Source organism: Alosa pseudoharengus, unplaced genomic scaffold (assembly GCF_046254945.1).
Source record: "Alosa pseudoharengus isolate Yale_2024_CS ecotype anadromous, Long Island Sound unplaced genomic scaffold, YU_APseudo_1.1 YU_APseudo_1.1_scf_14, whole genome shotgun sequence".
Classification (NCBI taxonomy): domain Eukaryota; kingdom Metazoa; phylum Chordata; class Actinopteri; order Clupeiformes; family Clupeidae; genus Alosa; species Alosa pseudoharengus.
Window position 1 is genome coordinate 13988719 of NW_027468609.1, and position 14869 is coordinate 14003587.

A 14869-nucleotide genomic window follows, 5' to 3' on the forward strand; every position below is an offset into this window, starting at 1 on the left:
TAATTACTTTGCTTGAACATTCTTCACAGCTTTAAATAAAGGCACATTTCTGTGTGCCCACTGTATTTCTGAAAGGAACACTGAGAGACGAATCTATTTCCTGCCAAGTATGAGGTTGCTGACACACAGCAGCCATTAGGATTAAAAGACGGAGAACACAGGACCTTGACTAGTCATCCAGCATGCAAGACAAATTCCTGGCTACTGGGGCACATTGGCCAAGTCTCTTAATGCTTGTCATTTCCAGTTGGTGTCACTGATTGGTTGAGATCAAACAGCGTTGAAGCCAGGCGCAGGCCTGGCACTGGAGTCTGAGGGGCTGTTGAGAGAGAGGAAGGGAGCAGGTCGCTGTAGTCCTTGGCAGACTCGTCGGGCGATTTGAGTCGAGCAACTGGAGAGACCCAAACAAAGAAGACCTGTCTCGAGTCTAAGATGGAAAACAGCTGTCTCTCCGTCTGCACACCTCCAACCCCCTCCTCCCACCGAAACCCTGTTTCATCAACTACCCCCCCCCCCCCTCCCACACACACACACCCCCCGAAACCCTGTTCAACCTTACACAGCTCCAGATTACACAGAAACACTCTGCCCAGAACTTTCCTCAGAGTCCTGCTCGCCAAAAGGAATGCTTTGCACAAATACATACAATGGCGAGGGAGAAATGAAGCTTCATACACCTGCATAATGCACAGATCATTGTTTTATTCAGCATTCTATTAGAACAAGGTATTATTTAACAGATGTGTTGCTAAGATTATATGTAAACATATAGATCCAGGGCTTGTAAGCATGTAAACAAGCATGTAAACAAACAAGAAAGTAAAACATGAAGCAGTAATATGAAACGATTGCATTTAATTGGATGAAATTATTTTTCAAAAGCAGTGCACTTCACTTCAGTGCAATAACACTATAACTTCAGTGCAATAACAGTATAACTTGTTGTTTATGATGGACATATGTGGATTTATACTTTTTTACAGTGCAGTTGAATGACTATTTACAGTAACATCAGCTGATGACAAGTGGGATCCCTTCCCTTCCAGCACCAATAAGTCTTGCAGGGACGCTGTAGCAAAGCCAGCAACACCGCCCTCCTTCAGGATTACCCAGCAAAACATCTACGACATCGCTATAGCAACACAGCGACTAAACTCAGCCTCTTGGTAACCCATGGCAGCATTCTATCTCACGGCCAATAACATATTTCTGACCTGATGACCACACTGGTATGCACTGGGTGTGTTACCGCCGGTCATGCTGCTCTTAGATCACTGGATGATTGTGTTGTCATGGTGGACGCTGGCCGATGAAACAACTCCAGTTAGAGTGAGAGCGGCTCAGTGTTCAGTGAAGTGTCATTGTTTCACTCCCGCGATCCACGCCCACCTACAGTGGCAAGTATGCTGACATTTCTAATCAGAGTAACAGCCCACACCACACATCAGCTACAAGCCTCCAGCATAGATTGATAACCATGGGCTCCTCTTTGCATGCATTTATATTTACATCCATTCATTAAGCAGAAACTTTTATACATAGTGACTTACGATGTATAGGGCACGAGTAGTCTATGCATTTTGTTTGCATATATGAGCTCCTTGGCCTCTTGTTCTATTGGTGTATTTTGCAGCTGTGGCCTACTGGTTAGCACTTCGGACTTGTAACCGGAGGGTTGCCTGCTCAAAACCCGACCAGTAGGACCGGCTGAAGTGCCCTTGAGCAAGGCACCTAACCCCTCACTGCTCCCCGAGCACCGCTGTAGCAGGCAGCTCACTGCGTCGGGATTAGTGTGTGCTTACCTCACTTTGTGTTCACTGTGTGCTGAGTGTGTTTCACTAATTCACAGATTGGGCAAATGCAGAGACCAAATTTCCCTCACGGGATCAAAAGAGTATACTATACTATACTATACTTTTTTATTTTTCTCACTCCACATATATGTGCTTCTCTTTCTTTCTCAATGAGAGTCTTATCCTATCTTTTATCATCCTCCTCTTGTTTATTAGTTTCTTTGCCTCAATCCTCTCTTTCTTACCGACCCCTCCCCCACATGCAACACACACATAAATAGTCTGCACTTAACATTCATCTGCTACCATTCCCCCTATAAGCTCCACAGGACACAGAAGGAGAGGGTCATTCACTCCTCTCTGCCGCTGGACAAACGTCAAGCGAGCCACACGCAAACATCCCAACGGACCAACCAAAATAGAGCACATGCGATATTCCCAGGAAGCAGCCTGGGAGCGGAAATACAGAAAAACAGAATACGGAATACTTCAGCTCCACTGGATGGGCTGAATAATCACCAAGGACAGAGCAGGAACAGAGTTCCTCTGATCCCATGCCCAGCACTGATCCTTATCTGAGAAGAATTAGTCCCTTCATGGCCATGCCTTTTCACTAATAAAGTTCTCTTTTCCCAGACTCTTGTATGTAACTAATTCAGATCTTTGTTCCAGATATTTGTAAAGAAAGGAGGGCAATTGCTGTCTCTATTGCAGAGGTGATGTTTCAGATTAGGCATTGTTGGGTCAATACAGTGGCATATAATGTAGTAACACCTCCATGAATGAAGCTGGTTAAACAATGAATGTTCTCATATTACTGTGGACGAACCAAATCAGACACAAAAGCATTTCCAAGTCAGCTGTATCAAATATTTGTATTGGATGGATTTAGCATCGTTAGCAGCTGTGAACATAGTGCAACTGTGCAATTGTGACACACACTTAGATGCGTATTTCTTTTGTTCTGCTGATTCTCCAGAAAGAAAAAATGTCTAACAAGAGAAAGCCGTCTGCTTTTGCAAAAAAAGTTTGCATTTACGAAATGCTGTTCTTCAAAGCTGATCTGGTGCCAAACATCTGTCCTCTACAGAAAAAGGAACATTGTGGCTGCAGCCTGAGCTCTCAAAATGGAAACGGCCTGCAAGGTCATGTTGGATCTGCTGTCTATTCTTAATACGCCAGTTACGGTGCGCTATTCTACGCGTTGACAGGCACAGAAGTAACAATGGGGGTGCCTCATGTTGCTGAGTGAGCGAGAGCTAAAACGTCCTCCTGAAGAGCGACCTTTCCAAGAATCCCCTCTGAACCTCAAAGGTTTTTTTCATGACAGAAGGAGACATTTAGATCTCTCAGACTGTGTTCAATGTGATCGCTGAGACTGAGCAGAGTAAGATCTGAGATCTCTGAGACTATGCTGCTCTGAGCTTTACTGAGATCTCTGAGACAGTGCTGAGTGAGATCTGAGATCTCTGAACTGTACATGACATTTCTGAGACTGTGCTGAGTGAGATGTGAGATCTCTGAGCTCTGAGTCTATGTTGAGTGATATCTCATGCTCAGAGCTTTACTGAGATCTCTGAGACAGTGCTGAGTGAGATGTGAGATCTCTGAGACCATGCTAAGTGAGATGCCAGATTTCTGAGACTATGCTGAGTGATATCTCATGCTCAGAGCTTTACTGATATCTCTAAGACAGTGCTAAATGATTACCGGTATGTGTAATCTCTAAGACTATGCTGAGTGAGATGTGAGATCTCTGAGACTATGCTGAGTGAGATCTCATGCTTTGAGCTTTACTGAGATCTCTGTGACTGTGCTGTGTGAGATCTTTGAAACTGCTGAATTAGAGCTCATGCTCTGCACTTTAAATAGTTTTCCTGATTGACTCAATGTTTTCTAATAGTCTGAATGCTGGCAGAATACTCCACAGTGCTGGAAGCTTTTTCTCATGAGTCGGTAAAGGCAATCCATCATTGAATATCTGTAGGATCTTTGAAGCCTGACACAAAATATTTGTTCGTTAGAATTGACATCTGTTTCTCTGTGTCAATCATTTTCAAAACCCAAATATCTGTTTGTGGAATCAGAATGCATTGTATGGCTGTGATAGTCTCCTATTTAAATACTAACTGATAAGATCATTTTCTCCTTTCTCTCCTTTCGGCAAAACACTCATGTTGCCTTATGAGATAGTGATCAGGTCCGATGTGTAATTACTGTACAGATGTGCCCCATCAACAGAGTCACGGGAACGACATCCAGAAGGACAGAGCATGTTGCAAATGTAAACTACAACACCGCATAATGGGACCGCTGAAGTCTCTGTTTAAGTGCTATGCCTCCGATACAAAGGAATGAAAAACTCAAGTCTGCAAAGCATTAAAATGACATGTGGCACGCATTTTCACTAGCCTAGCTGAGGTGAGCAACAAAGCATTATTTTATTTATTTATTTAAACATTCCATCCTAGCCCCGCACTATTATTTACTGAGACTGGAGGATGTCATGAAATGTCAACAGTGGTCAGATCGTTAAAGCTTATGTCTGATTAAACTGTTGAGTTCACGGTAACACCGTAATTTTTTCTGAAAACTCTTCAGTCCTCGGATAATATATGGGATGCAGGATATTCAAGAGTTGTAACCTTTCAAAGTAACTGCATGCTATAAGTTTAACTATGAGAAACCTTTTTTACAATTACCCAGTGCCAGTTTTAAATTAGAGTCTCTGGGTAAAAGAAATAAAATAAAATACCGAAACACCAGAAGTTATGCTTTCTCCTCTGGCTTGGAGAACAACCTCAAACACATTATAAATATTCTGTAGCTCGGGCTTAGCAGTTGTTGACTTAGCATTCATGAATTTATGACTATGTCTTATGAAGGGATTATGAAACTCGGTTATGCACCACAAAAAATGGCTGGAAATCGTCTTTTAGGAGTCTTTTAGGAGTCTGTAAGCTGTTTTTTTTCAGGGATGTAAAATGTATTTATATGTATAAAGTTGGACCTGATCTGCATGATGGTGTTTGGAAAAACAAACTTTGGCATGTCACTGTGTGAGTCTTCACTGAAGTAACTATCACTAGTCTACAATGAAGCTGTATGTAACTCCTTACTGAAGCAGTATGTAACTATCACTGTAACTATCACTAGTCTACAATGAAGCTGTATGTAACTATCACTAGTCTACAATGAAGCTGTATGTAACTATCACTAGTCTACAATGAAGCTGTATGTAACTATCACTGTAACTATCACTGTCACTGCACTGGTCTCTACTGAAGCTGTATGTCACTGCACTGGTCTGTATGTCACTGCACTGGTCTCTACTGAAGCTGTATGTCACTGTGTGGCTCTTCATTTAAACTGTATGTCACTGCGCTGGTCTCAAGTGAAGCTGAATGTCCAGTCTGCTGGTTTAGCATTGTGGAAGACAATACACTCCTTGTCTCACACTGATGTGGGCCAGGTCTGCTGGGTTATGTTCTGATCTGCCTGAGTGTGTGTTGCTTTCTGGGCAGACACAGTCCAGAGGGAGACCAAACTGTGCCCCACCTGGCTGCTTGACACGTTCAGAATAACTCATACTTTCTACTGCTTGAACAGCAATGAGCACTTTTACCATAGAACATCATGGTCGGTCTGAAGTCTTTGTTACTCCGAGTTCATTCAAGGTCGGGGAAAATCTCTAATAAAATGTTACACCTCTGGTGTAAGTGGACTGAATGGGCAGCAAACAAAGTTAATGCCAACACCCAGACACACAGTCAAGCCAGAAGTCCGCTGCATCTGACAACTCCCATGAATATGATTTAATTTAGACAACCTCAGTACTGTGCATTTGCTAAAGTGGATCATGTCAGTATGGCCACATTCTCCACTCTATCCGCATGTCCTTTCAGGAATCTGTGAACAGTGATGCATGCACCTCGTGCTAAATGCTTTCAGGTGTTAATGCACACTTTTGGAATCTGTTTATGTGCGGCCATATGTGTGTGTCTGTCTGTCTGTGTGTTTGTGTGTGTATATGTGTGTGTGTGAGTGTGTGTCTGTGTGTGTGTGTGTGTGTGTGTGTGGGGGGGGGGGGGGGTACATCTGGTTGTGTGCGTGCCTCTACACCAATTCGCCTGACACCAAACGTGAGTGCCGTCACATTCCATAATGACATCTGCCAGAGCACAAAATGTTCTCCCTGATAACCATTTAAGGCTTAGGAATCAGATTCCACGGATCCACGCAAACCTCAGATTAAATCTAACACCTTGGACACACTGAACTTCAAAACTTTCACAGTTGGCCTATTTTAACAGTCATCTATTGAAAAACAAAATGATCAAAATTCACATACCTACATTACCACTATGCACTAACCATGCATCACCCTGGAAAAGAGTGTATCATATGAAGATAATCAAGGGCATGCTTTAGAATTATTTTGATTCTCAAATATAAGCGGATCACATTGTTGAATACTAAAGTTAATATTTTACAACACCTCTTCCTGTGCTCCTACACAGAGTGTAATGTGAGTCGTAAAAGCACATGCATACTTTAGAACAGGGGTTTTCAACCAGTGGTCCGCGGCCCACTTGTGGTCCATAAGGACTTTGCTTGTGGTCCGTGACCATGGATGCAATCATGTAGTTGCAATGTGGGAATCAGTATTTTTATTCAGTGGTGGTCCTGGGGTTGTGCAATTAGCCAGAATGGTGGTCCCTGGTTCACAATCAGTTGAAAATCCCTGCTTTAGAATATTATTAACCTAGTTAAAGCTGTTCTCTCTTATATTTAGGATAAGTCCATGCACAGGTACAAGGGTACATGAGCCATGGCGTACCAAAGGGCTTTTAATTGCAGATAAATGATGTGTTACACTGTGCAGGAGGGAGGTGCCTGCTTGATGACCCCAGTGAAATGCTCTCTGTGGCTGCTCTGTTGGTGGTGTTTTGCCAGAAAGGTTGCTTTGTTGTTGATTTTGTTTTTGGAAATGTGACGGGCAACATTTGCCCTGTTAAACTCCTCTGGCAGCCTCTGCCTTCTGGACTGTGTCACTCAGCAGCGTGGGGGTTGGGAAGATGAGCGATGCCACGTGACGTGGGCAGGTGTTGTCCACCAATGTAAGGCATCCGTGACATTTATGATGACGGCAGGGGGGCAGTTGGCGCGCCCCGAGCGCCATGGTATCCCCACGCCTGTGTTGCTAGCTGAGTCGTCAGCCCCCCTAACCCGCAGTGCAGATGCCTGTCATGCTTTAAAGCTTCAGGAATCATGTGACATACACACTAAATATATCGGGAATGAAGGGGCAATTTGCATATTATGTTATGTCCAGCTAGTGCCATTGGGTCATCTTTTTGCTACATCGTTGCCCCCGACCTTATGTCCTTATAGTTATTCCTTTATGGACAAACAGTTCTTAACTCAGGTGATGATATACAGTATTTTAAACCTATACATACTGTAGATCTTTGATGCAGTCTGATACAGATGCATACAATCTACATAGTACTATTAGTGCACTGTTGGAGTGTGTGGTCACTTTTGGAGAATAGTTATTACCATGAAATAATATGCACTTACAGTAAGAAAAAATATTAATAATTGACTAACTTCTCCATTATGAGGTCACTTTCTGATTGAGGGACTCCTGTGCTATAGGTAAGAGATTTCCCACAGCGACCAATCAACAACCAAGCCTATTTACCATCAAAAACAAATTCACCAACAAAGCAACCTCTGTAGGCAAAACACATCACCAAGAGCCTTTGAGAGGATTTCACTGGGGTTATCAAGCAGGTACTTTCCGTCACCAGTGTTTCGTTAAATTAGGCCCACAACACATCCAGAAGGCTCAACAGTGATGTCTGGCGTCTCAGACCCACCCCCTCCACATTCATAGTTAGTTTGCTACCAAGACATACCGACAGATTCTTCAGTCATCCCTCTTTGTTGCTATGGCCGTTTCTGATTCTTAAATCAGCCAGAGTGAGATATGACTAGTAAGGGGACATGATTCAGCACAGTGGTTCTTAAACTGGGGGTCAGGATCCCCAGGGGGTTCGTCAAAAACATTGGAGGGGTCGCGAAATTATTTGCAGTCTGGATTAAAGATAATTTTCTAAAGGTTTTAAGTCAAAGGCTGCCATTGATATACAGTAATGCTTTTGGAGTTGACAGTAGCCTACCGATAAGAGAAGACATTTTCTGCCTCTGCTCCCAATGCCCATCTCGCAACATTTCGAAACCAAATTCCGCCGGTTAGAGAGAAGGGGGTTGCGAGACTTGGCCCATGTTTTTTGGGGGGTCGCCAGACAAAAAGTTTAAGAACCACTGATTTAGCATACGGTGGAGGTGGTGCTGCATCCAGAGGTGCCACACGTCCCAGGGAGTGTGTGGCGTAAACACACTGCATGTAGTGGTAAAATAAGAGGTGGGTAAACTATGAGTTCTGTGATCACAGTAAGGTGGTCTGCGCCATGCGGTATCGGATTTTTAAAATGGTAAAGTGGATAAACTGCGTTTACTTGCGTTTAGTCTTCACTACAACCCTGTGTGTGTGTGTGTGTGTGTGTGTGTGTGTGCGCGCGTGTGTGTGCGTGCGTGCGTGTGTGTGTGTGCTCCCACCTAATCAGGAGCCACAGGCACTGTGACCTCCGCACCCTGGACAGAGTTCCTGAACTTCCCACTCGACTGCGCCCCAACAAACTATGCTGGGAGGACATGGAGTGTTACTCTGAAGGCTATGACAGCTGACGCTAAAATTAGCCAGTACGTCCACAACACCAGCCTTATGTGGTGCGGAATTGCCCCCTGCACCCCCACCTACATGGGCCAATGGGAGACCGAATTGATGTGACACTAAGACTTGGTCTGGGGTGTGTGGAGGGCGTGACTGAATGTCCGTTGGGGATAGGAGACCAGGACACTCGCTGGAGGAAGCAATGCATGTCACAGAACAGGGTTCCCACCCATTTTCAACTGCATCATTTCAAAACCATTCCCTGACTTCTCACAGCCTTGCTCACTTTACACCACAGGTTAGGGTGTGGTTATGAGATGTGACTTAATCAACGAGATTGGGAAAAAATGTGTTCTCCCCCACAAATTATTAAGTAGGAAAGAAGTCAATTTCTTGACTTTTGCAAAAGTTTCAAAGATGTACTGAATTCCTTGTTTTTTCCAGGCCTGTTAGCCAGGCCCGGAGTGGGTAATCGGGAGAATCGGGAGAATTCCCGGTGGGCCGCTTCACTTTTGGGCCGGTCGAGGGAAAAATATTGGCATTTGCCACGTTAATCTATCTTCTCTTAAAGTTGGCTACACACGTTCGCATTCTATGCCTAACACCGCAGCCTCTGCATGGGTTGTTCTCCCCTCCCAAGAAGAGTTAATTGGTTGGGTCCATATAGCCCGTCTTTCCTAAAAAGTTTTCTCAGATACCAGCCGGGCCGGCCCTACCATAGTAATAAGCGTCAGGGAGGATGGATGGTAGAAAGATGCCATGAGGGACTGAAAAGGCCAGGTAAAAAAGACGAAAAGTATTGGAGGGAAATGCTGCCAAATGTGCCATGCATCCAATTTTTTTTGAAGAGGACAGACATAAGTGGCAGCTGGTAAAGAGAGCTAGCCATGATTATAACGGCGTAATTGGGCTAATAACCTACTGGACGTTGTAGCGTTGTCAACCTATTCGCAAGTAACATATTAAATGAATTAAAATATTAGCATTTTGGAATCATCCAATATGGCTATTCATAGACTTTGCAAATATTATGCAAATATTGATAACAAAACTCAAGCTTGATCTGTGTATGCAGTACCCTATAGGCCTAAAAACAAAAGAGCCTGGGCAGCAGATCAGCCAGTCCCCCGCTGAAAATGATGAGCCCGAAATTAACTATGACTATAGGGACAAGTAGAAAGGATAATAGAGTTAACCATATGAATTAAAGTTATTTTATGGAAGAAAGAACAGTAGGCTATGACAGGCTACATGATCAACCTATATGGCTTGTTTGCTCAGAAGTGGGTGTAGTAAAGGAGCAAATCACCAAACAACAACAGGATAGCTGACCCATGCAGAAAAAAACATGTAAACAATACAGTAGTTCAATATGCCTCTTAGTGGAATTGTGGGATACATTTCAAATGCTTTATTTCTTCCTTCCTGTTTTTGTTAACTTATCAACCTATCCTTGTGGAATAGTGGAATATTAGCCTATAATAAAAACTACAGGATAGTAAGAGCTGAAATGTTGCCTTATTTATCGAATTTCCGCCACCACTAAAAAAGTGGACCGGTCTTGGGCCTGAAACTCCCGGGCTGAAAAGTGGCCCCACTCCGGCCCTGCTGTTAGCCATTAAAGCCTTTTCTGCTCACAATCACAACAGTAAAGCATAGATCACCCCTAACCACCTGTTCTACAGTACCTGGGACATTTCTACTTATTCATTCAGTAGGTCAACACTGCAGGCTACACATAGCCTATGAATCAATACGTAAGCAGCATCACCAACCAGCGTATCACCTGTCATCTATGATCTCTGCGTTGTTAAACTAACACCTTGCTAAACTGGTAGTCTAATTAGCAGAGTGTTAACACTTAGGGGTGACACTGACACGCAAAACCCTATAGGGAGACCTGGGGGGCATGTAAACAATAGTTTGGCGTGAGATATGTTCAGATATGGTTTCACACTAACATTCAAGCCTCTGGTCCCATACATTTATCATACTTGTGGTCTATGTGTACAGATTGTTAGTGTAGCTCATGTGAGAATCCTCCTACTCTCTCTTGGGGAGGGACACAATATCTCAATATTTTATGCATGCCTCATGTCAAGTGGCTTCTGCTCCGCAAAAACAATACATGACGATGCACGCACATCAGTGAACACTGAAGTCTGTGCAACAGCACTGAATGGCTTATGTCAACCTAATGTACTTTTCCTTCACAGAAGAATATGCTTCTTGTCTCCCTAAGTAAAATATAACATTTACAAATGGTTTCACAGGGTCTGCCAGAACTGCCCATAGATAATGGACACTCTTCTCTTCGTCTCAGCACAGAGACAAAACAAACACTACTGCTTTGGAAAGGCTCTCGGTGAAGTAGCTCTTGCAGCATGATATCTTGATTTGTCAGTTAGACGTGAATGCCTCCCTGTAAGGAATCCTTCTCTTTAAATACCCCCGGATGCATATGGGATGTACGTTGTAGGGTGATTAACTCGTACCATAATCATGATTTAATTACAAGAATTTTCACATTAGCACGGTGTGTGGCAGTGACTGTTGTGTGCGCGGATTTCCCCCCTTGCTTTAAAATGAATGTGGAAAGTGACGTTCCCAAAAATACCGCTTTGACTGGATGGTGATTTTAAAAAGCTCCTTTAGTTTTGGAGTTGGTCAACTTCAAGAAGGCCGCAGGCCTTGCTTTTCTGGAGCTCATGGGAATGGAACACAGCACAGCCTAACTACATGGTTGGGTTAAAGCAGATGTTGGACAGTGAGAAAGAGAGAGAGAGAGAATGTAGGAGAGGAAAATCGAAGTAGATAGAGTGATAGACAGAGAGAGAGAGAGAGAAACAGGGAGACAGAGAGAGAGAGGGAGAGAGAGAAAGAGAGAGAGAGAGAATGTAGGAGAGGAAAATAGAAGTACATAGAGTGATAGACAGAGAAACAGGGAGAAAGACAGAGAAAGAGAGAAAGAGAGAGAGAGAGAGAACACATGCACAGAAAAAACTGAGGGGGAAAAACAGAAGTAGGGAAACGACCACAAATCCTGTACACCCACTCGTGGGCTGACGGCGTGTTTTCTGCCCGTTCTGACTGGCCATGCCGTGTGCCAGCCAGCGCCGCCGTTACACCGCGCCAGGCGGGCAGCGGTTTTTACGAGCCCCTAATTCCTGCCCAGCCTATTGTCTTTGTCTCGCGCTGGAAACCTAATATGAGCTGCCAGGACTGTGAGAAGCCCACGGAAAAAGTGTTAATAATTTATGACAAATCATTAAGCGGGGCGGCCGAGTGGGATATGAAAAAATGGCTACGTATACTTCGACCACCCTGCTAATTAAGCTGCACTTGCCCGCTGTGGTCGTGCGCGCCTGGAGACGTGGAATTCCTCATAGCTCACACCCATTGTGTTGCCCCAAACCCTATGATACAGTAGGTTAAACAAATGGATAAATGGATCACAACCACCCTAAGCTCTTTTGGTGGCTCTTGGTTATGTGTGTGTGCGTGGGGGGGGGGGGGGGGGGGATAGGTTTACAGCAAACCTGAGTGAGAGTAAGTGTGTCAATGGTTGGGAAGTGAGATAAGAAAAAACATCCATCTGCTCCTCCTACTAACAAACATCCATTTCACTGCATAACTTTACTCCGTGAAGACTTCAGTGCTGTATGTAAGTATACAGTATGTGTGCAATTGTGTCTGTTCTTTATATACAGTAAATGTATATTTATAATAAATGTGAATCTATGCACATGTGTATGCATATAGCATAGTGCGTCTTTAACAACAAACCTTCCTTCCCCCTCATGCATGTGTGTATGCACTGGTGTATACAGTATATGGACATGCAGTGTGTTTACTCATTTACCTGCATAAATAAACATGTGCATTGTCAAGGCATTTGTGGTGGCACAGTAAACAGCACTGAGCTAATGGTAACAATAATAAAATAAAAAGTCAACATTTTGCAGAGCATTACACTAAAGTCTGATTCATTTTCATTCAAAGTATCTGCGTTGGATTTGAAAGTTTCAACCGGAAACCCTTTAGGAACAGATTGAAAGGGTCTATATGGACATGGTGAAGGAAAAGAGACATGATGGCAGGATGGAGTTGTCAATGTCTTCCAGCTGAGCTCCTACTAAACAGAAAAGCCTGATGTCATGACGGGTGTCTAAAGGGGTCTGGCGAGAGAGGAGCCAATCAATATGTGCACACACACACATCCACACTCATTCTCCACAGCCACAGTTAACCCTGGTTGTGGTTAAGGCCACGCATGAAGCCTGAGAGCTTTAGGCAGGGGCAGACAGTGTGTGGGTGTTTGTAGTTACCTAAACAGCTTTAAAAGAAGAGGAACAATGCCATGACTAACAGTTACTCATGATGTTTCTGCTAGTGTGTGTGTGTGTGTGTGTGTGTGTGTGTGTGTGTGTGTGTGTGTGTGTGTGTGTGTGTGTGTGTAGTGAGCACAGCCATTGAAAACATTTGAATCACTTCTATGCAACATCCGGTGCAGCTCGAGCGCATTCCAAAAACCTGGGAAGCCCTTTCCAATTTTGGTCTGGAGAAGGAGAGAGGGACAAAATGGGGGCAAAAACCTTTTCTTCACACACACACACACACATTCTTGCCTTTTTTTCCAACCTCAGCAGAATTCTGTCCTGACTTTATTGCCACTTCTCGACTTCAGAGAAAAATAAATAAAGAATCAGTGGGCCAAAGCATGAAGATGAGACTCTTTTTAGTTCCCTTTCAGTTCATTTAGAGATGAGGACCAGTTTAGTTCCCTTTCAGTTCATTTAGAGATGAGAGCCAGTTTAGTTCCCTTTCAGTTCATTTGGGGCGTTAATCACCTCCTTCTGCTCTGGTGCCTCCATCAACCACCATACAACTTCAATTATTCATGCCTCAACCCCCACCACCCACCACCAATCCCTCCATCTAGATGACGGACCATTACCAAAAGTGCTCCATCTCACGCTTAACCTTAAACATGGTTTAAACATCACTCAACTTACAGTCATTAGAGCATCCAGATGCCAGGCCTTGTTGGCCGAGGCTGACAGGAGTGAGTGGGCAGAACCAACCGCCCTACCAACCTCCACCCCCTCCCACTCGAAGTACACAAACTTTTGAACACGGCGTACACACACACGCTTCAAACGTCCCCTCGTGTCAACATGGCACGGCACATTGCCCCCACCTCCTTTAGAGTCAAAAAATACCTCGGCATGGCAGGGATGCGCCAACACAGCCCAAATACTTTTTCCATCTGTTGCGTCCCCCTGAGTCGGAGCGTGCTGAACCGCACGCTGGCGCCAAACTTAGTCCCACCGCCAGCGGCCACACACTTACAACCGCCGCTCTCGAGACTCAGAACAGCGCGCTTCTCCAGTTTTCAAACCTGTGCCTGTGTGGACTCTTGACTGTGCCAGCTGTTGTGAAGAGCGACACACACACACACACACACACACACACACACACACACACATCTCGACAAACCCTTTTGACACTACGAACGCTCCAAACTTCTGAAGAAAAGTCAGCATCAGCCCCGATAACAATCTAAATTTCTCCTGCTCCAAAGTTGAAGAAGAAAGAAAACCAGGACAAGCAGCCCTCCACACCACACAACACATGCTCTAGCAGACAGTAGAGAGTAGACGGGGGGTGGGGGGGGGTATGGAGAGAGGGAGAAGAGGAGAAGTAGAGAAGTGGAGAAGAGGACAGAAGAGAAGAGAAGGAGGGAGAAAAAGACAGGCACTCACCGCCAGGGCTTGTAGCCGCTCTTTGTGGAGTTCCGCCTCAGCCATTCTGAAAGAAAAGCACAAAGTGCTTCAGTCGACAGCACAAAGTGAGCAGTCCTAGCAGTCCGTCCGACGGGAGTGTGTTACTGTATGCGTGGCGCAGAGGTGAGGTCGCTGACTGAGACACAGAGGTACACACACACACACACACACACACGCAGAGTTGGCCCCTGTTCGCACGGTCTAATCCACACTGTGTGTGAGGAGCAGCGTGTGCTCGTGGGCCGTTCCCTTCTCATTCACTGGCCATGTGCCTGCTGAGTCCACCGCTGCCTCTCTGTCTCTCTCTGTCTCTCTCTCTCTCTCTCTCTTTCTCTCTCTCCCCTCCCACCTTCTCCCTCCCTCCCTCTCTCCTCCCCTGCTCCCTCCCTCCCCTCACTGGTCGTGTCAGCACAGCTGGGGCAGCTGAGTGGAGAGGTCGCTAGTGAGACCAGTGATCATTTTTCTCCTGATGTCTGATAAAGACTTTCTATACTGCCATCTGAGAGAGAGAGAGGGAGACAGAGAGAGAGAGAGAGAGAGAGATGGAG

At 44.8% G+C, this 14869-nt stretch overlaps 1 protein-coding gene across 4 annotated transcripts in view; it reads right to left on the reverse strand.

Moving 5' to 3' along the window:
* The window catches only part of palm2akap2 (PALM2 and AKAP2 fusion), a 93879-nt gene extending 79292 nt beyond the window's left edge, over nt 1–14587 (reverse strand). For 3 of the 4 annotated variants that reach the window (XM_076283920.1, XM_076283919.1, XM_076283921.1), the window contains exon 1: nt 14301–14587. In XM_076283920.1, coding sequence (XP_076140035.1) covers nt 14301–14345 — 45 coding nt within the window. In that variant the 5' untranslated portion in view covers nt 14346–14587. The remainder of the gene's footprint in view (nt 1–14300) is intronic. The other variant, XM_076283922.1, reaches the window with a different exon arrangement.
* Between the last annotated feature and the right edge of the window lie 282 nt (nt 14588–14869).